Source organism: Hemitrygon akajei, chromosome 23 (genome assembly GCF_048418815.1).
Source record: "Hemitrygon akajei chromosome 23, sHemAka1.3, whole genome shotgun sequence".
Taxonomy (NCBI): Eukaryota; Metazoa; Chordata; class Chondrichthyes; order Myliobatiformes; family Dasyatidae; genus Hemitrygon; species Hemitrygon akajei.
This window is the reverse complement of record NC_133146.1, coordinates 19,113,538-19,140,931: the sequence shown is the minus strand read 5'-3', so window position 1 is coordinate 19,140,931 and position 27,394 is coordinate 19,113,538. Positions and strand designations below refer to the sequence as shown.

Genomic DNA, 27,394 nt, shown 5'->3' with positions numbered 1-27,394 from the left:
GTGAACAGAAAAGTTTCTGAAGTAACTCGATGTGGCCGTGGTGGGTCCTCTGGCAGATGTGTGTATGAGCTTTTATTGGTTGTTGGAATATGGTTTTATTTTTAAAGTAAATTTTATACATAATAAAATCTGTATTCAAGTGCAACAGAAAAACACAGTGCATGGATCTTTAGGTTTGTATTGTTGTTCAGTCTGTACATTCAATGTCAGTTCGGTATATTAGTAGTGAGTAAATATTTGTATACGTAGCACCACTGCCACTCGTGGGGTGACCCCTGGATATTTGAGGGAACATCCCATCAGACCTAGTGACAGAAGAAAGGACCCTATACTGTGGTCATTCCCCACAAAGCCTCCACATGGGCTTCACAATACTTCAGTTCATCCGTCAGCATGTCCTTCTACAGCCTGGACTGGAAGACCAAGTTTTGGTCCCTGCGAACTACGTATAGTCACAGAGCTCTCTGCTCGGAATGAACTGAGACAAGGACATGTGCATCCTTAAACATCCTCTCAGCAGCTCCACAGTCTGCAGAGAGGTGGGTGACCATCTCTTCCCCACTGCGGCCATTCTGAGTGTTGAGATTGAGATTTTGACAGCACAGGAAGGCTCTGACTGGGACTCCTCTGACCTTCAGCCAGGTGAGGTCCTGGTGCTCATTGGTGAAGTCTGATGATTCGGATGGGCTCCTCAGGAAACCTCTGTCCATCGAATCCCTGACTCATGGTGTCTGAAGGCCATTCTGTGCTGACCACTGTGATGGATTTCTAGTCCAAATAATTTTTCAGGAAGAATTTTTATGCAATGGATAGGCTGTGAGGCAGTGTTCGGCTGACTGTGACTGTGTATGTTAGAGTGGGTAGGTTGGAGAGTGGGCAAGTGGCTTGCTTTGCTGTTGTCTTGTTTTGTTGTGGGAGGGAGAGAGATTGATTGATTTTTTTCAGGAAGTAGATCTGTGTAATTTCCAAATGTGTGAGCAACTGTTTCAGATCTTGAGACATCGAGACAGCCGAGACTCTTGGCGCAATTGAGCTGACATGTTACCTTCAAGTCACACCCAGCACTTGCACAGCTTCTCTCTCACTCAGATTTTTACATTTCTATTGAACCCCACATCTGTGGGGTGAAAGCCCCCGGCCCATCCCAGATGTGTGGAATGTTAGGGGAGACGGCCCTTGTCACACTCAGTAATAGTGAACAGCCGGTCACACTCAATAACAGTGTGCTGGTATGTCACACTCTGTGATAGTGAACAGCCGGTCACACTCAATAACAGTGCGCTGGTCATCATCATAGCTTGTCACACCAGACAGCCAGCCACTCTGTTGTTGTTTGGTTGATGTTGAGCAGGTCAGTGTCAGCTAAATCAGGTGAGAGTGGGCAGTTGTGCAGAAGGTGTTCAATGTTCTGCACCCTTCCCCCGCACTCCAGGATTAGTGAACAGCCTGTCACACTCAGTAATAGTGTGCTGGTATGCCACAATCAGTGATAGTGTGCTGGGCTGTCGCACTTTGTAACGGTGTGCTGGTGTTATCTTTTGGATGGAGTGGCCTGAAAGCCAATGGGCCAGATACAAAGCATTCAGTCCGACTTGATGGAATAGTATACGGAGAGCAAGGGAGTGAGGCGAATCACACCAAAAGACACAAGAGCAGAATTAGGCCATTCGGCCCATTCTGTTATAGCTGATCCCTGATGCCACTCAAACCCATTCATCTGCCTTCTTGCCATATCCTTTGATGCCCTGACCGGTCAGGAAACTATCAACTTCCACCTTAACTATATCCACGGACCTGCCCTCCACCGCAGTCCGTGGAACTGTATTCCATCTGCCACTTTATTGTCCATTCTTCCAATCTGTCTCAGTCCTGCTTCAATCGCATCACTTCCTCAGCATTACCTACTCCTCCACTATCTTCATATCATCTGCAAACTTTCCCTCAAAGTTATCCACTCCATTATCCAAATTATTGACAGACAATGTAAAAAGTAGCCTCCCTATACAGACCCTAGAGGAACGCCACTAGTCGCTAACAGCCAACCAGAACCCCCCACCCCCCTTATTCCCACTGGCTGCCTATCTGCCATTAGCCATAGGATTTTATCTGGTTAAGCAACCTCAGTGTGGTATCTTATCAAATGCTTTCTGAAAATCCAGGTAAGTTATATCCACTGCTTCTCCTTTGTCCACCCTGCTCGCTACTCCCAGAGATATCTCTAACGATCCTCCGTAGATTCGATGGACGAAACGGTCCCGATGAAAGGTCTCGGCCTGAAAAGTCGACTGTTTGCTCTTTTCTGTAGGTCCTGCCTGGCCTGCTGAGTTCCTCCAGCATTTTTTATTTGTTGTTTCGCATTTCAATCATCTGCAGATTTTCTTGTTTTTGTAATCAATCTCTTTGCTAGTTTTACAAAGTGACAACCACCTGAGGCAAGATATCAGGGTGCGACGGGATCATATGCTCCTAAGAACTGAGTTAACCGCACTCATTTTTCTCTGTCGTAATCCTTAGGACTTCCCACACGACGTCTCGGAGTCTGGTGAACGGGTGCAGTAAGGTTTAAACTGTTTCGTTGGGTTTTCCTCGGGCGGTTGTGTAACACGGAATGTCCTGGTTTGGGAGGTTTTTAAGCTGCTATTAGCCTGTGCCCAGACCATTGATCGGAGCGGGTGCTGCCACTGAGGGACCACAGCCATGAACGGACAAACCAGGTGAGAGGCTGGTATGATCTGTACCCACTGGAACGGGTGCTGACGGGCGAGGGTATACTGCGTGTGGCACGGGGTCGCTGCGAGGAATGGGAGACGCTCTTCACTGAGAGGGGGGAGATTGGCCAGATCAGTACATCCGCCGACTGATTTGCGATAGATGGGAGGGCAATAGGGTGGGTTAACCTGCGGGCCAAGGTCGCTCAGAGGCGGGCAGATGGACAGGAATGGAGAGGTCGAGATTGAAAAGGATCAGAGTTTGGGAGGGGGTGGAGAGGAGGTCCGGGTGCAAAGGGTTCAGGAGTTGAGGGAACGTTGGGGCGGGGAGAGGTGAGGCGTGGGCACCAGGGTTAGGGATGAGGAAATCGGGTGAAGTAGGGGAGCGGGTTAAATGGAGAGAGATGAGGGGTAGAGAAAATTGAGGCGTTGGGAGCGAGTCCGGTCTGGAGATGGGTCATGTCTGGCGCGTGGTGGTGGAGAGGGGTCAATGTTAGGAGAGGGTCAGAGTGGAGGAAGGTGAGTGTGGGGAGCGGTCAGGGGTGAGGAGGTAGGGGTGGAGAGGGATCTGGAGTGGAGAGAGGTGGTGGTGTCAGTGTATCCATGGGTACATGGAATGCGAGAGGTTGCTGCCCCTCTGGGTTTCCCGGGGAGCTGCTGCTGGGGTTCTGGCTGCGCTTTGGTCCCGCGCTCCTCATATGCAGTTCGGAAGGGGCGGGCGTGAGGCGGATCTCCCGGCGGACTTGCTCCTGGGCCTGGCCAGGTTCGCCATTCACGGGTCTAAGCGGCGGAAAGCGGTGGGCGCTGCCCGAGCCGACTGCCCGCCTCCTTTCCGAGGACACGATCCCGCCCGGCTGTCCTTGGAGAGGGAGTACGCGGTAGTGATGGGTACAGTGAGGAACTTCCGGGGGCGGGGGCGCCCCGGGGTATTGACTGTTTTCAATAAGGTTCAATAGGTACATTTGATGTCAGAGAAATGTATACAATATACATCCTGAAATTCTTTTTCTTCGAAAACATCCACGAAAACAGAGGACTGTCACAAAGAACGAATGACAGTCAAACGTTAGAACCGCAAGCCCCCCCGCAGCTCCCTCCTCCCACGCATAAGCAGTAGCAAGGCAATGAACTCCCTCCCCACCCCACCCCAAAAGCATTAGCGCCCTCCACCGAGCACACAGACTGAGTGCCCCAAGAACTACTCGTTCACCCGCTAGTTCGACATACCACAGGCTCTCTCTCTCTCTCTCTCTCTCTCTTCCTCCCTCTCCCTCTCCCTCTCCCTCATAGGGAAAAAAGAGGTACCCCTGTTTCACAGCGAGAGGGGAGACATTACGGACAGCTCGCTGATTTCTGGTGTTAAAAATCTGTTGCGTCGATTTTTCCGAGCTCTGTGCCCCAAAAAAAACCCTCATGTTTCTGCCCACGGCAGCTAGCCCGCTGCTTCCGATCTTCCGTGTTCTCCTGCGACACCTCTGACGGGGTACCGGCCTTGGATCAGCCCGTCTCCAGAGCCACGAAAACCCGGCACCCCTAAGACGCGTTCGTCTTCCAGGCCACGTCCTTGGGCTATCAACAAGCGGCCGGTCCTGAGGCCCCGAGAGCAGGTCCCATTCCCGTAAAGAATCGAAGGTCAGGATCTTCAAAATATCTTGAAAGGTGGGGGGGGGGGGGGGGGGAGATATTAAAGATGGAAATAGAGCAGTTTCCGAAGATGCAAGCGAAGGAGCCGCCGTTTCGCCGTTTCCGCCCTCCTTTTATAGACTATAGTAACCATATTTTATTTTGAGTGTACTTACTGTCTTGTAAATATTGAATGTCTCCTGTATCCTGTGTGTATGTGTTATTAATACAATTTTATAGTTATGTTTAAAAAAGGTGGGATCGTGACTGGTAGGAGTTTGTGGTGGGGGGAGGGGAGTCATTAATTGAGGATCAGAAGATGGGAGTCGGTGAATGAGACTGTCTGATTCTAGATCCCGGTGTTGATCAGTCCAGGCTAGTTAACCCACAGTACGCGACTTATCCTGCTCGCTGTTGCTGTCTGTGTGCATATTTGCTGGTGTGTAGGTCTGGTGTTTCTGTGTAGGAACCGTCCAATTGCATTTCGCCAACGCTTGGTTAGGATTGTCAGGGAAGCTGATAGTAAGTGAACCGTGAAAAACCACCATTTGTCCTTTGGGAAAACGCCTTGGTTTTGGCCGCTGCCCGGAGAGTCGCCGTGTGCTTGATGGGTGAAGACTATGGGTGGGATGGTGGGGTCCTCCTTTGTTTCAAACCTGCAGATGCCAGAAATCCAAAGCAATGCACAGAAAATGCTGGAGGAACTCAGCAGGTCAGGCAGCATCTATGGAAAAGAGTAAACAGTCGATATTTCGGACTGTTTCCCCTTCCACTCTTGTTGACGTTCTCATCTCTGGACGGAACATCAGAACATCATGATCTATGGGTGAACATCAGTTCAAGGGTAGACTGTGTGAAGCTCTCTTCCTCTAGTCATCAGGGTGTTCTACAGAACAAACCCATCTATTGATTTCATGTCCGTTTTTGTAATTGAACCGAAACGTCACAAATAATTAATAACCTCAGTTATTTCAAAACTTAACTGCAAACTTAATTTGACACCGGCAGGGTGAAAATATTACAGCCGGCTGCAAGCGTCCTGCCCTGTAGTGAAGGGGAGATGTAGTGTATTCAAGATTGCTTAATGTCATTTCTAGTGCACACGTGTAAAGGAGAACGAAATACTCCGCATCTGATGCAGCACAATTTTTTTTAAAAAAAATAGCACAATAAATATAAATACATTAAGATAGCTTATATTCATCGATTGATTGTATGTCCATAATGCTAGGTACAGGAGAGTCGGTACAAAAAGAGACGGACAGCAAAAAATCAAATAGTGGTGGTTGTGGGTGTGGAGGGGTGGGTTAGTGGGTGGAGGTGTTGATCAGTCTCACTGCTTGGGGAAAGTAACTGGTTTTGAGTCCGGTGGTCCTGGTGTGGATGCTGCGTAGCCTCTTCCGTGACGGGCACAGCGGACACAGGTTCCACCTGTTTTCCGAGACAGTCTAAAAGCCCTCTGCAACCAATAATTGTATGAATAGCTCAACAAGTTTTATCTGTCTGTTCGGATCTCTAGTCTTATTGGGGTAGTACCATCTCAGAGCAGTACCGCAGGGCAACCAATTTTATGTCTGATGTCGGATTATACCATGTAGTTGTGTATTCATTTATTAATCTAACTAATAAAGGGTTAAAAGTTATAAAAGAGAATCGGACGTGGACTGGTGAGGTGGCAATGCGGCCATGTGATCGCAGTGGGTCGGGGCATTGCCCCAGAGGCTGAGGGCACGGATCTGGCCGTGCTGCGTCCCCACCTTTAGTAATTTATTCATGTTAGGAGAAGCCTCTTGGGCCATTTAATAAGCTCACCCTCGGGTGTGTGAGAAGTCGGCGCGTGCCAGTTGATCACCGACTCCCTTCTGCTGACTGTCATGGTTCCGGAATGATGGAGCTTCCCCCTCCCTTCTCCGCATGGTGACCGGGGCAGTTTCATTTAATATCTCTCGGTCCAGGGTCCACAAGCTTCTGAGGAAGTTTGAATCTGACCCGAACCGCCGAGAATTAAAAGTTCGAAAAAAAGAACACAACAACTTTGGAAATGTAGGGTCATAGGAAGTGAACCTTGTGTGTAGGTGTATGGGGTGGCAGGGAATGAGACAGGGGATGAGGGGCCGATTCGCCTCTTGTGGTCGGACACTCCTGTGGCCCTGTTGTAACATCTCATGTGGAGAAGACCCTGCCGAATGCAGGACCACGCCCGTGCTCCAGGCGCACCCGCCCGGCTGTGTTGAGAACGCGCCGCTTCTCAGGTCCCGGTCACACCAGCCGCATGCTCCTAACCTGGAGTCACCCGGCACGGTGGGGTGGCGGTGTCGCTCGGGAAAACCTCCTGACCCTTTTGCTCCTGGACCTGGCTAAAATGGCCATTCATAGCTCCAGGCGGCGGACAGACGACTGAACAGCTCAAGCTGATTGCCTGCCCTCCCAATCCCACTTTCCGGGGTTCCATCTGTGCCCGGTTTCCCTGGAGAAGGAGCACGCGGTGGCCATGGGTAGAGTGCGGAATTTCCGGGAGCCGAGGGCCTCTGGGGCTCGGTTGCGTTGCGGATAGTAATTTGAAGCTGTGCGTGGTGTGTTTATATAGGTGTGTGTGTGTGTGTGTGTGTGTGTGTGTGTGTGTGTGTGTGTGTGTGTGTGTGTGTGTGTGTGTGTGTGTGTGTGTGTGTGTGTGTGTGTGTGTGTGTGTGTGTGTGTGTATATATATATATATATATATATATATATATACTTTTGTCTGATATTGTAGTCATCGAGTAAACTTTGCGTATATATAAAGCAAAAAAAAAGTCGATACACACAGCCAGAATCACTCTCTTCAATCTCCACAGGGAAAGAATCCTGAATGATCGGCCCATAATAGGTGAGTGATGTTGGCTCTTTCACTGTGCTGATGTTCCGAAAGTGATTATTCCAGGAGTGTGTGTGGTGGGTATTGAGGGGGTAGGCGGGCTACCCGAGGCAGCGGTCTCACCAAGTCCCGTGGAGCAGGGACAGCGAGAACACAGAACGATGAAGTTTTGAGGGACAGCTATTGACGACAAGGAAGGGTTATCTTCCCTCGGGCTGGTGGATCCTTGTATCTCCCCAGCTGTTGGAACATCATCCTGAAACTGTTTTTTTTTCCCCTCTCCGCCAGCGCTGCCTGAGCTGCTGAGTGTTTCCAGCAGTTCCTGCTGTATTTCAGGTTTCCTGCATCTGCAGTGATTTCCTCTAGAGTTACCCTAGCGCCTGGCTTTACTCTTCCCTGCTCGAGGAAACATTCTGTCCGACCCAAGCCAAACTAAGAATTCTTTTTCGAATATAGAACAGTGCCGCACAGGAACAGGCCCCTTCGGCCCACAATGTTGTGCCGAATCTATCAAACCAGCTTCAGCACCGCTTTCTCCCTCTCAGGCGAAAGGCCATAGACTGTTAACACGTCCGGCGCAGCTTCACTCCGAACACAGTCCTAGTGAACATGTCTTGCGCCTCAGAAGCCAAGTTATCGGACGATGTATTTGTGTCTGTCCCTGGAGAACTTCTAGCCTGACAGAACGTCCGTCTGTCAGAGAGTTACAGCCTCCTTCAGTGACAGGAGGACAGATCTTCCCTTTGAGATATGGGTCGTCTGGCGCTTGCTCTCTCTCTCTCACGCTTCCTCTTACGCTAGGGATCTTGGCCCAGCACACGGTGGATCACCTGTCCAAGATGGCCCAGACGTACGTGTCCTCTTCCAATGTAAGACACCTGGAATCGGCCGGATGCAGAGTGGCAGTGATCAGGTGAGTCTTGCCCCATAGAGCTCACTCAGGTGGTGGTCTTAAACCTGCCGAGAACGTGGGGGAGACTCGGAATGAGAGGGAGGGCGAGGGGATGAAAGGAGCGAGTAAGCGAGTGAAAGAGTGAGATAGCGATAGAAGAGCAGGAGTGAGGGACTGCTGGGCTGAGGGTGAGAGGAGACTGAGGAGGAGTGAGTGAATGGGAGAATGAGTAAGTAGGAGGGCGAGGAAAGGGGAGGGTCGATGAAAGGGCAGTGGGGCGAGCACGGAGGTGGATGGTGGAGCGGGGAGCGGTGTGGAATCTCACCCCGCCCACTCCCAAATAAACCCTGCATTGAATTGGTTGATAGCAGATTTAGCAACGACTCTATGAAGAGCAGAGGGCGGTGTAGCTGGTTGAGAATCGGTACTGGAGACCTGTTAGTGAAAGCGGTAGGTCATTGACATTACTATAACTCATATATGTCAAACTCAAGGCCCGCGGGCCAAATCCGGCCCGCGGTGGAATTATCTTTGGCCCGCGAGATAATATCTAATTACTATTAAAGCTGGCACCAGTAATCGAAGCGCCTATGACGTATGATATGGCTAATGCTGAGTTTATTCAGGTACCAGGTTTTCAGGGTTTTTAGTGTTTATTCGGCAGTCTTGCTCGGCAGTCTTCTTCATAAGAAACGGAATTTGTAAAGTGAAACACTTTGTAGTTATAGCAGAGACTGAGACACATGAGAGCAGGCTGAAAAAACGGAGGCAACGAAAGCTGCGTTCGCACGCGTCTGACTGATCCGGCCCGCATGAAGCTGCATTTTGCTCAATCCGGCCCGTGACCTAAAATGAGTTTGACACCCCTGCTTGGGCACAGAGTTGTGATCGACAGTTAAGGTCTTGGTTACAGTATGGGTGGGTGGTAAGGTCAGCTGTGACTTTGTTGTGTTGAAATTGACTGCTGCGACTCTACATTGATCACTTTATCAACAAGATTTTCATTGCTGTACTCTGTCGGATTGAGAGGCGCTGGGAAAGTGGGGGTTGTGTTCGGGGAGGGGCGGGTTTGGGAACTGATATTGGATTGGGGAACAGTTTGGATATTGTCTAATCCAGGAGATGAGAGTTGGGTGATAAATAGGGTTTAGTCTGGGATGAATTAGGAAGGGGAGAATGTGGCTGTTCTGAGACAGGGCGTTGACTAGCTGTGACTGAAAGTCGTTCGTTGTTCTTGCAGATTGTTTCTCAGTGAATCTGAATATGAAAAAATATTTTACTCAATAAATGGGTAGGTATTTGACCATCCGTCGCCCTTCCTCGTTGTATTGTCTCTGATCTTCGCGAAAGGTCTGCTCCCACCCCACCCTCATCGTCCCTGTGTCCGCACGGCGCTCCAGCCACCTGGCTGGGTCCTGGGACACTGGTCCCACTCCACGTATTCCTATCCTGAATACTGGACTCTCCGTCAGTCAACGATTCGACCGGCCTCAATAAATGGTCTCGGCCCGAAACGCCGACTGTTTATTCCCCTCCATAGATGCTACCTGACCTGTTGTGTTATTCCAACATTTTGTGAGTGTTACCTAAGATTTCCAGCAACTGCCAAATCTCTTGCGTTTATGAATTGAAGTTACTCCCCCCGCCCACCCCCGGGCCGGACCATCTGTTAACTCCAATGTTTGAGCGTAGCGCGCAGGTTCTATCAAACGGTCATTTACTCGTCCCAGGAGCAGTCGCCCAGACACCGCAGCAACCGTCCTGTCAGTAAAGCCCCTCCCACGGGGGCAGCTTTCCTCCGCTTTGCCTGCCCTTCGAAAAGGTGCTTCCCCACATCCGCCCTCCCCGCTTTGAGCCGGGACTGACTGATGCGCCGGCGTCACTGTTTGAGATCCCGACCTCTCACACAGGCGAGCCGTGTCCAGGTCTTCCCCCGCCGGAGTTAACCACCAGGGCCTTGTCATTCGAGCCGCTGCACACTGTGTTATGAAGCCACGCTCACTCCCACCTCTTCCTCAGGATCTTATTCCCTGGCGGAGCCGTTGATCTCAAGAGCTCCGAGTTCGCTCGGGTGGCCGGCATCTTCTACAGGCTGGCGTTGGAGGTCAGTGAAGGGTCGGGGGAGGGGGGGGTCTGTGCTTATGTGTCAGAGACAGGCAAGCGAGGGAGGGGAGTATGCTGCTCCTTTCGGAGGGGCCAGAGATGGTTCGCGAGAATGATTTCGACAATGAAAGGGTTAATATATAAGGACTGCTTGATGCCTCAATGAAGGGGGCCGGTGGGGTGTCTCACTGAATTCTATCGAATTTTGAAAGACCTAGAGTAGACATGGAGATGGTATTTCCTTTCGCGGGGAGTTTAGGACCAGAGGGCACGGCATCAGAATAGAGGGAGATAGATTTGGAATAAGAAGAGGAGAAAGTCTTTAGCCAGAGGGCGATGGAATTCATTGCTACCAACAGCTGTGGAGTCATTGAGAATATCTAAAACGGAGGTTGACAGGTTCTTAGAAGGTTGGAGAATGGGGTTGAGAGGGATAATAAATCAGCCATGATGGGATGGTGGAGCAGACTCGATGAGCCGAATGCCTTAGTCCAGCTCCCATGTCTGACGGTATTATAGTCTTATGAACCCGAGGAAGGGCCCCAGATTGTTTAGTGGCCCGTCAGAGTGGGCCAGGTCAGACCTCGGCCTCGCCCTTTGATTCACGATGTTGAGGGAGCGAAGTTACTGCAGAAGCAGTGTGTGTTGCCAGTCTGCACCCGACGGTCTGCCCAAAACCAAGCCAACCACTCCCGGGGCGACAGCTCAATCTGTTGAAAAAAGTCTTCGGCGGTCGGGTAGCATCTGGAAGTGAAGAGAAATTCTGGATCCGGTATTAGGACTCAGTCCGGATGAGGAACCCAATTCTCTGACTCCGCACCCCGATTCAATCCCCGAATGAGGAAGACCCCGGCTGTCCAGTTTGTCTTAAATCTCTCCACCGCCACCCAGCTATTCTATGGGCGGCTTTTCAACAAGGAACGCAGGCCCGGGGTGAAGGAAGACCGGGCTGGGATAATGAGGATGGGCTGTTTTTTGTGCTCCGTTTGCTCGGTCTGTTTATGGTGCTGGTGTGTAACGGAAGGGGTACTGGTGCCCCTCTGGTGCCGTGATGGGGGTTCACTGGGTTAGCAGCCAGGCTCCAGAGTATGAGGATCCGATGAGTGCTTCCCCGGGCTGGGGCAGGGTCTGGACGGGTGTATGGCTAACTGTCACATCTCTCTCCACCGCAGGCCTGTGACCAGGGCGATTACTTCCCGGTGTGGGGGACATGCCTGGGGCACCAGCTGTTGACGGCCCTCACAGCCGGCGAGAATCTGCTCAGCAGGACGGACAGCAACAACATGGCATTGCCGCTGGATTTCACTGACGGTAGGGAGCGCCCGGAGTGGGTCTGGGGTGAGGGGTGGAGGGAGGTGAGGCCAGCGGATCGTGGCCGAGGAGTGTGGTCAAGATAAAAGGGGGGGGGGCAGAGAGGAGGAGATGCCATGGAAGAGGCGTGGTCTAGAGCGGGGCGTGGCGAGCGTAAGGGGGCGTGGCTATGGCGGGGCGTGGTCGGTTGGGCGTGGCAACTGAAGGGGTGGTCGAGGAGGCGGGGTCGTGGGGCGTGCGCAGGAGAGGGGCATCGCTCGATGTAAACAGCATCAGGAAAGTTGCCACTCTAACCCTGAAGTCTAATATCTCCAGATCCACCTTCCTGGCCAGTTTCCAAACCATCTGGTTCTTTCCCCGAAAACCCATTGGATAAACTGAACAGCAGAGGACTCACTGTCTCTGGGTCCAAAGATCTTAGTACAGAAACCTCATCCCAAGCGTCCGGAACACGGGATTAGAATCAGGCGGTTCACGGGGGAAGAACGACACCTTTTGGTATCCTTCCCCAGCGGCCTCGCTCAGAATTAGTAAACTAAGTTAGTAACTTGACTGAATCTGCAGATGCTGGAAATAAATAAAAACACAAAATGCTGGCAGAACTCAGCAGAACCTTTCATCGAGGTTTCGGCCCGAAACTTCGTCACTACCTCCTCCCATAGATGCTGTCTGGCCTGCTGAGTTCTGCCAGCATTTTGTGTTTTTATTAAGTTGGTAACTTGTTAGTTTGTTGGCACGTGGATCGGTCTAGTGATCTGAAGGTCACTGGTTCGAACCTCAGCAGGGGCGGCGTGTTGTGTCCTTGAGCAAGACACTTAACAACACATTGCTCTGCGACGACACCGGTGCCAAGCTGCATGGGTCCTAGTGCCCTTCCCTTGGGCAACATCGGTGGTGTGGAGATGAGAAGGCTTGCAGCTTGGGCAACTGCCGGTCTCCCATACAACCCTGCCCAGGCCTGCGCCCTGGAAACCTTCCAAGGCGCAAATCCACGGTCTCACGAGACTAACGGATGCCTTGTCACCCGGAAGTTTTCCTTGCATACTATTCATACACATCATTGCATTACAGAGTCATGGAGGGGTGGGGGGTGGGGGAGAACAATGCAAATCAGTAACGATGCAGAATGCAGTTTCAGAGAAAGGGCAGTGCAATGAGCTACAAGATCATAACGAGGTAGACTGTGAGTCCGTCTTATTATAGTCGGGTGCCATTCAATAGTCTGACAACAGCGAGATGGAAGTTGTCCTTGAGCCTGGCGGTACGTGCTTTCAGGCTTTCAGGCCCCATCTTCACCTCATTCTTCTTCACTTCATTCTTCATTGAGGATGGATCACTCGTCCCGGGACTCTGCTCACACCCACCCCTTTACACCAGGGTCCATCTCCCAACTACAAGGCGACCTCATTTCGCGCAACCTTCAATTTAAATCCCTCTCAGGGCCTCTCTCTCGTCTGGTTCGGCCCCTGCCTGAGGCCAATTAACAAGAGATAAAAGAACTGCATCAGATCAAAAGAAGAGACTCACTCATCAGATCAAAGGAAGACATCTACACACCTACACGGTCCCCCGTCACCCCACGTACACACCTGTACCGTCCTCCCCTACCCCACTCATACTCCTGTATTTCTGTACTCTACCCACACTCCCGTTACGTTCACCCCCACCCCCACTCCTGTCCGCCCCCCCACCCCACCAACACCTCACCAAGTATTAATTTCCGTCTCGTTACCTTTCAGAAGCGAAATCATGTAAAATGTTTAGAAATTTCACCCCAGAGACGACGCGAGTTTTATCAGAGACACCGCTGACCGGTAACTTCCACAAGTACAGCGTCACCCTGGAGGTAAGGGTATGGGGTGCGGGTGAGTGAGACCTTGGCAGTCGTGAGGGGTGGGATTGGAAGAGGAGGGTGGTGAGAGCGGGTGGGGCTGACGGTATGTATGTGTGTGTGTGTGTGTGTGGGGGGGTAGGTGATGTTAGGGGGAGATCGGACGGGCAGAGGAGGGTGGAACCGGGGTGAGATAAAGAGAGAGTATGGGGAGCGGCATTGAGGTGTGACAGTGGGGCTGACGGCAGGGAAAGGTTGTGGAGTGGTGGTGGGGAGAGGGTGCGAAGGAGAGGAGGATGGGGAGCGGGGGTAGGGTGGGGACTGCTGTTGGGGAGCAGGCGGCTTTGAGTTACGGTGTTAGACAGGAGGAGTATGGAGGACATTAGGGATAGGGGAGGGGATTAAGGGAAAGGCTGTCGGGCGACAGAGGGAGCTGGAGGGAAAGGGAAGACAGGTGGTGGAGAGTGAGAGTGGAGCTGGCGAGTGGGGAGGGGGTGTGAGTGGGACAGGGGGTGATTAGGGATGACCGGCTCCTGGGAGGGGTACTGTGTGAGGGTTTATTCTCCCAAGGGACTAACGCGGTGGTTAATTTTAGACCTTCAAAGCGAATAAGAAGTTGAGCTCGTTCTACCGACTCATCTCCACCAACACTGACCGGCAGGGAGTCGCCTTTGTCTCGACGATGGAAGGTGGGTGTAATCGGATCGGAACCATACCTCTGGCCTTGCTCCACCGCCCCACTGAAAGGTGCGGTTTTTTGCTCTCGGGCACCGGTGCCTGGATCGACACAGTTTGGTGGAGGGTGTGTGGTATGGTGTGGAGGTGGGTTGGGGGGGGGGGGGTGCGGGGTGGAAGAATAAAGCCCGGGGATCTCCAGCTGCGGTGGGCGAGGCCCCGGGGTTTGGTTCAGAGGGGCCCCTAAGGAACTCGCCGTTACTTCCAGGGCGCAGTGTATCCAACTGAGCCGCTCTCTGCCGTTGCAGCCTTCCGATATCCAATTTATGGCACACAATGGCACCCGGAAGCGAACCGCTACTTCTGGAACAAGAGCATGGATATTCCACACAGTTCCTTCGGAGTCAGGATTTCCTACCTAATGGCCGAGTTCTTCGTCAGTGAAGGTGGGTCTTTAGAAACACTTTCTGAGTCAATTTAAAACGCTGCCCGTAGGAGGTGGGGGGGATAGGCAGGAGAGCTGGGGGTATCACCCTCTTAGGGAGTCCAGCCTGGAGATCAACACACGTTTTGGTCTGTGTATCCGTCAGCAGTGATCAATCGTGTCTCCACTAGCGTCTGGGTGGAGGCAGAACGGAAAGGTGAAGTCAGGGTGCAGCAAATATCACCCGGCCTATCCTATTCTGCATGGCATACATTAAGTAACAAATTATCCCAAGAGGCACCAAACACACGAGCAGTGAGTGGAATCAAAGACTGTCGCAGAAACAGGAAGCGACCAATAGGAAATGGACGGTCTCCAGTGCGGCTGCGAAAGGGGGAGGATCGGGTACGAGGACAGCAACGCCATCCCGTAAAAATCCCAGAGCTATAGAAACGCCAACAGTGATTCCGGGGACTTCATCCCTGGGGGCGGAGATACACAAAGAAAATGGGCTACACCTGGGGACAGACTGTCCCAGGACGGGTGAGCTGCTGTCAGCGGCCTATATTCCTACAATGTGATGGGCTTAAGAGGAAGAAGAAGGGGCAGCGAGAGTTCAGCTGCGGTGTTCACGGGTTCCCCTCTGGCAGAAAGAATGGAGGCCCAGGCACCCTCGCCGTCACTCCCCCACCACACCCGCCGCTAGCCTTCTACGCTCCGAGGAAAACCAACAGCCTCTCCAATCTCTCTTCATAGCTGGCACGCTGCACCCCAGTGAATCCGTGCACAGTACAGACCCTTCGGCCCGCAGTGTTTTGTCCACCTGTTATCCTGCTCTGAGATCGATCTTTCACACGTGTGCGAAAGTGTTTTTGAATTCCCCTAGTATATCCCCTATCCACCACCACTGGCAGTGCTTTCCACGCACCTACCACCCTCTGTGTAGAAAACTTACCTCTGACAGCCCCTCTACTTTTCTCCAATCTTCTTAAAATTGTGCCCCCGTATTAGCTATTTTCTCCATGGGAATGTCTGATCGTTTAATTCCTCTTATCATTTTGTACACTTCTATTAAGTCAATTGTCACTCTCCCTCGTTCCAAAGAGCTCGCTCAGACTATCCCCATAAGACCTAGTCTCTAATCCAGGCAGCATCCTGCCACATCTCCTCTGCACCCTCTCTAAAGCTTCCACATCCTTCCTATAAGGAGGCGACCAGAACTGAACACAATATTCCAAGTGTGGTCTAACCAGAGTTTTATAAAACTGCCGTATTACGAACTCTATGGTTTTTTAACCACAGTATCGCAACTGTGGTAAAACAAACGTTTCACAATTCTCTATCATGACCCACCTGCTCTTATATGTTATACCCTGACGTACCCCAATATGCCTTCTTCAATACAGAAGCCCGACGTCCCTCGCCACCATGACACTATCAACAAACTTCTCTACTATGATACCTACATTAAAATCCAAATCATTGTTACACTTCACAGAACTCGGGGATCCAAGCTCCAAGCCCTGTTGAACCCACGGCCCTTGGACCTCCACCCACTGAAGTTCCTCTCTCCACTGTCCTTACCCCCACTGCGAATTTCATCCCAGTTACCATCTTCTCTGGCTCCTCTGCCCTCCTACTCCCCTGGTCAACCCGAGAGGTGGACGCTCGCCAACGCGTTGTAGACTTCACCGAACGCTCGACATTCATCACCCTCCCTGTTATCTCCAAAAAGCTCAAAGTTACTTTCACCAGCCGTTTGTCCATGGTTAATTTGTACACCGGACGCCGGACCCGCCCCTCCACATGTAAAACCCTGTCCACCATTGAACACATCTACATGGAACGCTGTCGCAGGACAGCGGCATCCATCGTCAAGTACCCCCCCTCCCACCACCACCACCACCCCACCCATCCAGGTCACGCTCGCTTCTCGCTGCTGCCATCGGGAAGAAGGTACAGGAGCTGCAAGACCCGCACCACCAGGTTCAGGAACAGTTACAGTTATTAACCCTTAACCATCAGGTTCCTGTACTAGAAGGGGTAACTTCACTTACCCCAACATTGAACTGTTCCCACAACCTATGAACTCACTTTCAATGACTCTTCGTCGCATGTCTTGGTGTTTACCGCCTACTTATTTATCCCTGCTATGATCTCTCCACAGCCAGGAAAAACTTCCACCATTTTGAGGACGAATTAGAGGAAGACTCTATACTCATTGATCAATACGCTCACACAGTGGACAGGACAGATTGCCGAATCGTCTACTTATTTTGACGGACCTGACGTGGATATCTAATGGAGTTTGTGCGCGGGCGAGGTAAGGTTTCCGGCCTGAGCACGAAACGTCCTCCAATTTAAACCCCCGCAACGCTGGCGGTGGACAACCCTGGGAACAGAGAAGCCGTTCTCTGTGGAGGGCAGGTCACCTATATTGGGTTAGTGACCTACCATCCCTACTGATGTGAGACTACCGATCTATAACTCTGAATGCAAACGAGGACTTCAGCTGTGAAGCTCTTGCAGACGGATCCCATCCATGGCCAGGCGCTCCGGCGTAGGAGCGATGTTCCGGGGGTATGTCCGTGCCCGGTCATCGTGGAGAGGGAACAAGAGGTGTCCACCGGCACTATGGAGGTGTTGCTGGACCACTGGGCACCGCAAGGGTTAAATGCAAACTTTAACAGGGATGAGAACATTTTAATTTCTAGTATTATTGATTGTGTTAGTCACTGTAATTGCGTGTGTGTGTGTGTGTGTGTGTGTGTGTGTGTGTGTGTGTGTGTGTGTGTGTGTGTGTGTGTGTGTGTGAGTGAGTGAGTGAGTGAGTGAGTGTGTGTGTGTGTGTGTGTGTGTGTGTGTGTGTGTGTGAGTGAGTGAGTGAGTGAGTGAGTGTGTGTGTGTGTGTGTGTGTGTGTGTGTGTGTGTGAGTGAGTGAGTGAGTGAGTGTGTGTGTGTGTGTGTGTGTGTGTGTGTGTGTGTGTGTGTGTGTGTGTGTGAGTGAGTGAGTGAGTGTGTGTGTGTGTGTGTGTGTGTGTGTGTGTGTGTGTGTGTGTGTGTGTGTGTGTGTGTGTGTGTGTGTGTGTGTGTGTTGTCCGTCGTGTCCAACAACGACAGGAGACCTGTGCTGGGGAGCTTTTGAAGTGGAAACGCCGTTGTACTGGGGCAGTTCCACTCTCTGAACCTCGGAAATCCGAGTCCACTGGTACCAGCGGTCGTCACAAAGCTGGGCTCTTTCTAGGTTGCAGTGGATGGCCGTGACTCCTGTGCCTCGCCATGCCTTTCGCTTCCGCGGAGAACTGCCTCCCCGGCCGTTGGATCTCACAGCAGATCTCATCTGGCCAGCCCGCCGGAGCTGACTTCCCATGCTAGAAAAGGCATGTCCCTATCTCATCTGGGTATGAGGCCCGCCGGCTCTCCTCACCTGGTTTAGCCCGCTTGTCTCGGCGTTGTATCGGGGTGTGGCCGCGGTCGCCCGCAAGCAGAAAGAAAAGTCATGAAAGCTTTTTACTCAGAGAGTGGCGAGTGCGTGGAATGGGCTGCCGGCAACGGTGGTGGAGGCAGATACGATAGGGTCTTTTAAAAAGCTTTTAGATAGATACATGGAGCTTAGTAAAATAGAGGGCTATGGGTAAGCCTAGTAATTTCTAAGGTAGGGACATGTTTGGCCCAGCTTTGGGGGCCGAAGAGCCTGTATTGTGCTGTAGGTTTAAAAAAAATCTTACCCAGATGGTGGATGCGATTAGTACCAGAGCAGAGCTAACAGGGGGAGGGGGAGATGAAGCGGCGATCAGCCACCTTCGTGCTCACCGTGTCCTTGTCGCCCATACTCCTCAGAATACTGTCTGTATCAGAGGCCGGTCCGCTCACGCCTCCCTCGGAACCACCGAGCATTTGGACGGCAACCGCACATCTCGCGAGAATGATCCAGCATGTCGCTTCGACGGAGCAAGGTCCCAGAATTTGACGGGTGATTTTTTTCCCCTTTAGCATTCATCGAGGGAGCAATATTGTTCAGGGCTCCGGGAGGATTTCTGCCAGGATGGAAGGGGCGACCTCAGGGTGAATACGAGTGTCAAATGATGGACTGGAGCCGGAGAGCCAGGAGACACAGGCCCTCGGAAATGGGAGCGGCGCCGGAAGGTTAAAAAGTGTAGCTCCGTGAGAGTAGAGGACGGGGTTGAAGGTGGATCTTTTAAAACATCAGTGATCACACCATACTGGGATTTAACGTAGACAAAAGTAAGACAAACATAAGGATTAATGTGGACAAAAGCTGATTTTAATCGAATAGGATCTTGGGCAACATTTAATGTCAAAGATCCAGGTCAACAGAGGGAGTTGTGGTGGAGTCCGGGAGAGCAGGAATCAGTTGTCGGGCGACGGCGTGACGGGGTGCCCTGATCTACCGATCCAGGACCAGCAGTTTGAAGCCACCACTGACCCTGGGGATTTAGATGCCTGTAACTAAATAAATCTACGATTAAATTATGGGATATTAAAAAAAGGAAAACACATATAAAATGACACAATTTTTTTTAAAAAAGAAGTTGAAATAACAAGCAGCTTCCTCGTGAATTAAAAAAAGTTGCGCCGAAGCGCCATTAGGGATATATAAACGTTCTTCATGAAATCTGGTGTCATTCTAACCCGGGGTTCTCAACCTTGGTATTGCCATGGACCGCTACCATTAACCCAAGGTTGGGAACCCCTGTTCTAACCAGTCCAAAAATCAGCGGGGTAACTTGTTTAACGCTGGCGAGAAGATGAGGGTTTAGAACGCTGAGAGAAATCATTATTCTTTCATTAAACATCGGGGAAAACAGGAGAATTCGGTGGTTCGGGCAGCATCTGCGGAAGCAAAATGTGTGTTTTGTTTCAATTCAAAAACAAACTATTCACGTGCATATAAACACGTCTTTGTCTACAGTCAGAGTGTTGGTTCAATGTGTTTATAGTGTGCGCACATTCAGTGTCCGAGGCGCCGGTCCCACTCACGTTGCCTACTGGCACAGTCAAGTTGCGAGTGTTGAGATGCGTCCTCTCAGGGCCTATTCCTTCAGTGGGTCGCGGCAGAAAGCGCTCATACTGCGGACCTTCCGCACACAGTCTTCGCGGCGGCTGCACTGAGGTTCAGCGCGTCCCTCGGCGTGTGTCTGGCAGTCTGGACTGTACCAGTCAGCAGTACTGCCTCACAGGCATATCGCTACTGAACGACCTATTTCAATAAAATGCTTAAACTAACGTCCAGTCACTCAATGGACGTTGACAATGTCCACATTCACGTGCCTCTTAAATGACTCTATTGTGTCTGCTTGCACGACCACCCCAGGTCGAGCACTCCCGGCATCCACCACTCTGTGTAAAGAACCTGCCTTGCACATCTCCTTTGAATCCCCCCCCCCACCTTAAATTGCTCTGATATTAGGCATTTTATCCCTGGGGCAAAGACACTGGTTGTGTACTCTATCTCTGCCCCTCATCATCTTACCAAAGGTTGACTGTCGCCAGAGGTCATGGCTTAAGGGTGAACGGTGGGAAGTTTAAGGAGGGGAAACTGCTTCAGTCAGGGGAGCGTGAGAGTGTAGAACGAGCTGCCACCACAAACTGTGCATGCAAGCTCGATGTTAATGTGTAAGAGAAGTTCGGATAGGTACACGGCTGGTATGGAGGGCTAAGGCCCCGGTGCAGGTCGTTGGGAGTGGGCAGTTTAAATGGTTTCGGTCAGGTTTAGATGGGCTGAAGGGCCTGTATTTCTCCATAAACCTCTACCAGGTCTCTCCACATACTCCACCGCTCCAGGGAAAACAACCCGTTTGCCCAACCTCTCATGAAAGCACATACCCTCTAATCCAAACAGCAACATCCTGGTAAACCTCTTCTGCACAGCCGACTAAGCCTCGACATCCTTCATAGAGTGTTGCGACCAGAACTGTGTGCAATACCCCCCCCCCCCGCCCCAGATGTGACCCCAGCTTTATAAAGCTGCAACATAGCCTCCTGCCCTTTGAACGCAGTGGCTTAACACAAGCGTGCCATTTGCCTTCTTTGCCACTGTATCAACCTGTGTAGCCACTTCCATGGAGCAAGAGACCCCAAGACCCCTCGGCACAGAGTTCAGCACTGGTGAAAAATTGCCATTTGGTTTATTATTATCACGTACCCAGGTACGGTGAAAATCTTTGCCTTGAATGCCAACCATACCAATCGATTAATCGCACCGGTACATCGAGGTGGTACGGGGTAAAACAATGACAATGCAGAATAAAGTGACACACACAAAATGCTGGAGGAACTCAGCAGGCCAGGCAGCGTCTAAGCTGAAGGGTTTCGGGCCGAAACGTCGACTGTTTCTCTTTTCTATAGATGCCGCCCGGCCTGCTGAGTTCCTCCAGCATTTTTCGAGTGCGTTGCTTGGATTTCCAGCATCTGCAGATTTTCTCCTGTTTTGTGGCAGAATAAAGTGTTACAGTTATAAAGAAAGTGCAGTGCAGGTGGCCAATAAAGTGTAAAGACCATGACCAGGTGGATTATAAAGTGAGTGTCCATTCTATCTTTCAATAGTCCTATACCAGCGAGGTATAAGTTGCTCTCGAGCCCGGTGATACATGCTTCCAGGCTTCTGTGTCTTGTGCCCAATGGGAGGGGCGGGAAGAGCGCAAGTCTGAGGTTGTTTGGTTGGAGTCTTTGACCAGCTCACCTGCCCGCTCCTCACCTTCCCTTTCACACCTGCCCGCTCCTCACCTGCTCAGTGACGTCGAATGCTGCGTGAGACCAGCAGCCCGGAGCGGGAGGGCACTGCCTCGGGGTTGCCGGCTGCAGCGCGGGAGCCATGGATCGCCTTACCGGCGCCCTCCGCAGCCTCCAGTCTAACTCGGAGTCGGTCACGAACGGCATCTGTGGGATTTTGGCGCTGGCCAGCGTCCGGCTATACGGTGCCTTCCACTTTAGCTGCCCGTGTCTACCCGGCTACAACACTGCGTACGCGGCGGCGGTGCTCCTCCTACCTTGCATCGCCCTCTTCATCTGCGGCCTCATGGTGAACCGGCGCTGGCTTCTGCTGCTGCGGGAGTGGCGGAGGCCGGAAGGCGGCCGACCCCGGGACATCAGTGCCTTGCTGTCGCTGCTGCTCGGAGTGGTGCGGAGCGCCGCGCTGCCTCCCGCCGCCTGGCTTATCGTGGCACTACTCGATGGCAAGTGCCTCGCCTGCGCCCTCGCTACCAGTCTGGAGCCCGGCCGCTTCGCCAATGTTAGCGGCTACACTGAGGCCGAGCTGCGCGCCGCCCTGGCCCGGCTTCCCTGTAAGGACCTCGCCTCCGGGCCACTGCCCGGGTACCCGCCCTTCTCCAGGAAGGCAGCCTACCGGTACCTGCGCACCGTCTCCCAGGTATAGCCAGCCGCCTCCCATCCTACCGCTCCGGCCGCGGCAGGGCGGAGGTGGGGGTGAGGGTGGGGGGGGGGGGTGTGGGAGTGCGGGACTCTCTTGAAAAACGGCACTTCTGCCCACTGGGGTCCAGCTGGCTTCTCGGCCATTCTATTTCTCCGCCGTCTGGCGATGGCCAGGGGTGCGGAGACCAGAGTCTACGCGATCGGAGCGTTAGATTAGGGGGGCTCCGAGGGCTAGAGAGAAGGTTGCTGAGAACGCAGCAGTTGTGGTGTTGTGGGGAATGGAGAAGAGACTGGACGACTGGACAAGCTGGGACTGCTCCCCCCCCCCCCCATCCCACCCCCCGGAGCAAAAACGACTGTGGGTGACAACAGAGAAGTTTATTAAATCGCAAAGGGCAGAGATGGGTGGGTAGTCACAGCCTTTCTTTCCCGGAGCAGAGAAGTCACAGAACAATACTTCACAGGGGACAGGGTCTTCGGCCCATCTAGGACGATTGTGCCCAGTAGCCTGCACTTGCCCTCCAATCCATGACTTTAACCAAACTTCCCTTAAATGATGAAATCGCACCTGCATCCACCGCTTCGGCTGGAAGCTCGTCCCACGCTCGCACCACCCTCTGATGACGAAGATCCCCGCCCCCAGGTTCCCCTTAAATATTTCACCTTCTGCCTTAGTCTGAAACTGGAGGGTGTAGTTTTAAGGTGAAACGCTTTAAAGCGGCAAGAGTTTCATACGTAAGCTGCCGGGTGAAATGGTTAAGGAAGGTGCGTTAACGACATATAAAAGGGACTTGGAAAAGTTTGTGGTTACGGAATGTTTGAGTGATATCGGTCGAAAGTGGGGAAATGAGACTGGCTCAGCTAGAGAACCTGGTCGGCATGAATGAGTCGGGCCGAAGGGCTTGTTTCCGTGAAGCGACTCTAAAGCATTGGACAGATGGGGCTTTCCTTACCGCGGACTCACCCTAAAGGTGCAAGTTAACCTTTAGGGAATCCTGCACGACGATTGTCGGGTCGCTTCGCAGCTCTGACTTTGGAATTTTCTCCGTTTAGATAATTACCTGCACCCCTATGCCTTCTACAAAAGTGCATGACGGTACACTCCCGTACATTTTACTCAATCTGCCACTTCTTTGCCTATTCTCCCAATCTGTCCCTCTGCACATTCCCTGCTTCCCCAACACTACTTGCCACTCCTCCCATCTTCACACCACCCGCAAACTTACACACAAGACTATCAATCGCCTACTCCAAATCTTTCACATCTAACGTGAACAGAAGTGGTCCCAAAACCGACTCCTGCGGAACACCATTAGTCACCGGCAACCAACCAGACAAGGCCCCCCTTTATTCCCACTACTTCCCTCCTGCCAGTCAGCTTATCTTCTCTCCACGCTAGTACCTTTCCTGTAATACGATGGTCTTTTATCTTGTTAAGCAGCCTCATGTGCGACACCTTGTCAACATCCTTCTGAAAATCCAAGTAAACAACATCCACTGACTCCCCTTTGTCTATCCTACCTGTTATTTCCTCAAAGAATTCCAACAGATCTGTCGGGCAACATCTCCCCATGAAGAAACCAAGCCGACCTTGACCCATTTTATCACGTGCCTCCGAGTATCTGAAAACCTCATCCTTAATAATGGATTCCCCCATCTTCCCAACCACTGAAGTTAGGCTAAACGCCCGAAAATTTCCTTCCTTCTGGCTCCCTCCCTTATTAAAGAGTGGAAACGACATTTCCAATTTTCCAGTCCTTCCGAACGATTCCAGAATCTAATGTTGAGAAGTATTTTCAGCTTCTCAGGCATCTTCTCCTTAGTAAGAGCAGCAACACTCACTTCTGCCCCGTGATGCTGTCGAGCTTCCGGCGTACTGCTAATGTCTTTCAAGGTGAAGACTGACACAAAATACTTATTTTGTTGTCTCCCATTGCTGACTCTCTATCATCATTTTCCAGTGGTTCAATATCCAAGATCTCCTCTCTTATTACTCTTAAATATTTGAAAGAAACGTTTCGTATCCTCTTTTATATTATCGGCTAACATTCTTCATATTTCATATTTTCTCTCCTTATAGTTAGTTTTCAAAAACTTCTCAATTATCTAACTTACCACTATTTTTTTGCAATATTACACGCCCTCTCTTTGGCTTTTATGCCGTCTTTGACTACCCTTGTCAGGCACGGTGGCCTCATACTCCGTTTAGAATATTTCTTAATCTAAGAGATGTATCTATCCTGTGCCTTCCTACTCCCCCACCCCCAGAAACTCCAGTGATTGTTTTTCTGTTGTCATTTCTGCTAGTGCTCCTCTCCAATGAACTTTGGCCAGCTCCTCTCTCATGCCGCTGTAATTCCCTTTACTACACGCTAATATCGATATATCTTCTTCCTCTCAAACCTCAGGGCGAATTCTATCGTATTATGATTACTGTTACTTAAGGGTTCCTTTACCTTAAGCTCCCTCATCAAATCTGGTTCATTACCCAAAACCCAATCCAAAATTGTTTATCCCCTAATGGCCTCAACCACTCGCAAGCTGCTCTAAACAGCAATCTCGCGGGCATTCTACAAATTCCCTCTCTTGATAGCCTGATTTCCCCAATCTACTGGCATCCCCCATTACTATCCTAAGATTTCTATCTCCCGTTGAAATTTGTATCCCACATCTTGGCTACTATTTGGAGGTCTGTATTTAACGCCCAACAGTGTATTTTACCCTTGGAGTTTCTACCCACAAGGATTCTACATCTTCCGATCCTATGTAAACTCTTCTGAAGGATTTGTTTTCACTTTTCCTTACCAACAGAGCCACCCCACCCCTCTATCTACCCGATTGTCTTTTCGATACAATGTGTATCTTAGATGCTAAGCTCCCAAATAATGATCTTCTTTCAGCCATGACTCAGTGATGCCCACATCATCGTATCTGCCAATCTCTAATTGCGCTACAGGGTCATCTACATATACGTATACTGCATACTTTAAATTTTAACAACGTCTGTCCTGTATTCACCACCCTTAACAATTTTGCTCCCGTGTTACACTTATCATTCTGGTTTCTATCCCCCCGCCAAATTGGTTTAAACCTTCTGCAACTCTCTGGCAAACCTGCCCGTAAGGATATTGGTCTCTCTCATTTTCCGTTATAACCCGTCCTTTTTATACATCCCCCAGAAGGGATTCCAATCATCCAGAGATTTGAACTCCTGTCCCCTGCACCAATTCCTCAGCCATCTTCCAAATCATCCTATTCTTACCCTCACTGGCGCTTTCTACCTACATCCCTGTATTCTCTCTTCAGGACCTCCTCATATTCCCTGTGGTCTCGGGCCCGCTGCCTGATACCACAAGGTGGAAAGTGTGCATGGAACTCCGGCGGGGCGGGGAGTTTCCTGTACAGTACCAACCCTGCCCTCCTGCTTCCGGTTCACAGGAAAGCTCGGGGCGGGCCGGCCATTCTGTCCCTCCAGCTGGTGCCTGATAGCGAGGTTGGTGGTCCAGGGACCAGCCGCTGTGGGATTGGGTTCGGGAGGGTGACTGGGTGAGCGCGGGATCGGGTTACAATGGGTCTGCTCTGCTCCTCCGCCACTGTGTTTGTGTCCTCTGTGTTCTCAGGCGGTGGGATGGACCACCCTCTTCCTGCTGATCCTCGCCGCGTTCCTCGCTCGCTCCCTGAAGCCATGCTCTCGACAAGTCAACCCCCTGCGGAACTGGTACTGGGGCAACTACCTCGACCTGGAGGAAAAGATTTTCGAGGAGATGTGCTGCGAGCATGCGCACTCGTTCGCTCGGCGCTGCGTCCGCGAGTTCTTCGTCGGACCGGGAGAGGAGGGAGCGGAAGGCCAGGCGAGCCCGAAGGGGGCGGAGGGGGAGGCGGACTGCCCTCTACACGGCATCACCAACAAAGAGCAGCTGAACCAGCTCCTTCAGCGCTGGGACAACGCCAAGCCTCCATTGGCTATCGAGGACGATGACCGGCAGACCCCTGGACACCCGGGGCTCTCTCACGGCCCGTCGGAAAACGGTGCAAGGCACACCCGGGTTTAAAAAAGCCATTCCGCCCCTCCACTACCTTCGCCCCAAGACCTAGTGGGATTCCTCGGGTCAGGTCTGACCCTCTCCTTTTCCGGGACGAGGTGCAACTCCTTCTCGAGTACCGAGAGGGAGCGGGAGCGAGGGGCGAAAGGAGAACTAAAGGGAGAAAGGGGAAGAGGGCGAGGGGTAGCTCCCTTTGGCTTAATTCGCAAGCAAAACGTACAAAATCCACACAGACAGCGCCCGGGGCCGGGATCGAACTCGCGTCTCTGGAGCTGAGAGGCCTGCGCCACCAGCCGCTGTACCGTTCAGGCGCATCATTGTGGTAGTCAAGTGCTGGGATTAGAAAAATTGGAACAGGGACAGGTCATTCAGCCTCTCGATTCTGCACCCAAGGCCGATCAGCGCCAATGTCCTGCCCGTTCCCCTACGGGCTGAAGCCGTCTGTTCCAGTCTTGAATTTGTTTGTCGTGCCCCAGCCCCCATCGAGATTTCCAGTCCACAACGATCCATCCGGCCCAGTGACCCCGCCCCCACAATGAAAACAACCACTGCCCCCCCCCCCCCCCCCACCACCCTCTTCTCTCTGCTCACCGGAACTATTATCAACCCGCTCCCCGCCTCAGAGGTAACTGCACAAGATCCTCATACCCACCAACGGGACCGACCGCTCTCAGATGTGCCTCAGGCACTCCAGAGGGACCACCAATTCCGAAATAGGTCACCCCCCCCCCCCACAGGGGCACTGCAGAGTATCCTCCCTGAAAACTATCCCCTCCTCACCAGTTCCGGAAGATTTCTGTCTCAGTGTCGCCCAGAAGGCTCGGACCTCCTCAGATCACTGTGGCACGGACAAGCCAGAGACCGCGCATGAAGCGCCGAGGGAGGGCGAAACCTCGGAATAAACCCAACCCACCGCACCTCGACACCACCTGCCCGCCTGACCTCCCTAGTCACATCGGAGCGGGGACCCCATGAGACCACCAGAGAATATCTCTCCCTAAATGAGGGGGCCACGTCTGCAGACTCGAAGGGCCGATGGCCTAATTCTGCTCCTATATCTTTATGGTCTAAAACTGCAGACTGCGGGGCCTCTTCCTTTGATGTACTCCTCAGTGTTCCAATCTAAGAAATTATCACCGCATCGCCGTCCAGCGGCAAAATAACAAGTCCTGACGACTGCTAGCTGCTCAAAATAAAGCAATTAACAGTAACTTAAAATAAAAATTTCTCAGAGCATGGCATGGTACCCAGTGTTAGTTTTTGGGAGAATGTGAGTGTTAGTTTTCAGAAACAGGTTCATGTGGGTCGGACCCCAAGAGTGTGTGATGGGACGGAGTGGAGGGAGCTTCACTCGGTATCTGACCCCGGGGTGAGTGATGGGACGGAATGGAGGGAGCTTTGCTCTGTGTCTGACCCCGGGGTGAGTGATGGGACAGTGTGGAGGGAGCTTTGCTCTTTGTCTGATCCCGGGGTGAGTATTAGGACGGTATTAGTCCGTGAGCCAGTAGGGTTGCTCGGTTCCATCTGAGGGGAATAATGCT

At 51.8% G+C, this 27,394-nt stretch overlaps 2 protein-coding genes across 3 annotated transcripts; both read left to right on the top strand.

Moving 5' to 3' along the window:
- Positions 1-2,547: 2,547 nt before the first annotated feature.
- On the top strand, positions 2,548-19,296 carry LOC140715065 (gamma-glutamyl hydrolase-like). Of its 2 annotated transcripts, none has more exons than XM_073026796.1 (11): positions 2,548-2,714; positions 7,163-7,194; positions 7,984-8,095; positions 9,315-9,365; positions 10,094-10,178; positions 11,350-11,488; positions 13,228-13,334; positions 13,915-14,008; positions 14,303-14,440; positions 16,586-16,741; positions 18,412-19,296. In XM_073026796.1, exons 1-10 carry the CDS (start codon positions 2,698-2,700, stop codon positions 16,696-16,698), a joined length of 888 nt encoding a protein of 295 aa, XP_072882897.1. In that variant the 5' UTR covers positions 2,548-2,697; the 3' UTR covers positions 16,699-16,741; positions 18,412-19,296. The 2 variants fall into 2 exon arrangements, with proteins under 2 accessions (XP_072882897.1, XP_072882898.1); XM_073026797.1 differs by lacking the exon at positions 2,548-2,714 and adding an exon at positions 4,080-4,340.
- A 1,957-nt stretch (positions 19,297-21,253) lies between these two features.
- Positions 21,254-25,862, top strand: LOC140715351 (calcium homeostasis modulator protein 3-like). The gene is made up of 2 exons (XM_073027411.1): positions 21,254-21,808; positions 25,431-25,862. Exons 1-2 carry the CDS (start codon positions 21,254-21,256, stop codon positions 25,860-25,862), a joined length of 987 nt encoding a protein of 328 aa, XP_072883512.1.
- The last annotated feature ends 1,532 nt before the right edge of the window (positions 25,863-27,394 follow it).

Coding starts and splice junctions, on each gene's coding strand:
- LOC140715065 (XM_073026796.1), top strand. Junction 13,335..13,914: donor AGTACAGCGTCACCCTGGAG/GTAAGGGTATGG, acceptor GGTTAATTTTAG/ACCTTCAAAGCGAATAAGAA. Junction 14,009..14,302: donor CTTTGTCTCGACGATGGAAG/GTGGGTGTAATC, acceptor CTGCCGTTGCAG/CCTTCCGATATCCAATTTAT.
- LOC140715351 (XM_073027411.1), top strand. CDS start 21,254: ATGGATCGCCTTACCGGCGCCCTCCGCAGCCTCCAGTCTAACTCGGAG. Junction 21,809..25,430: donor ACCTGCGCACCGTCTCCCAG/GTATAGCCAGCC, acceptor CTGTGTTCTCAG/GCGGTGGGATGGACCACCCT.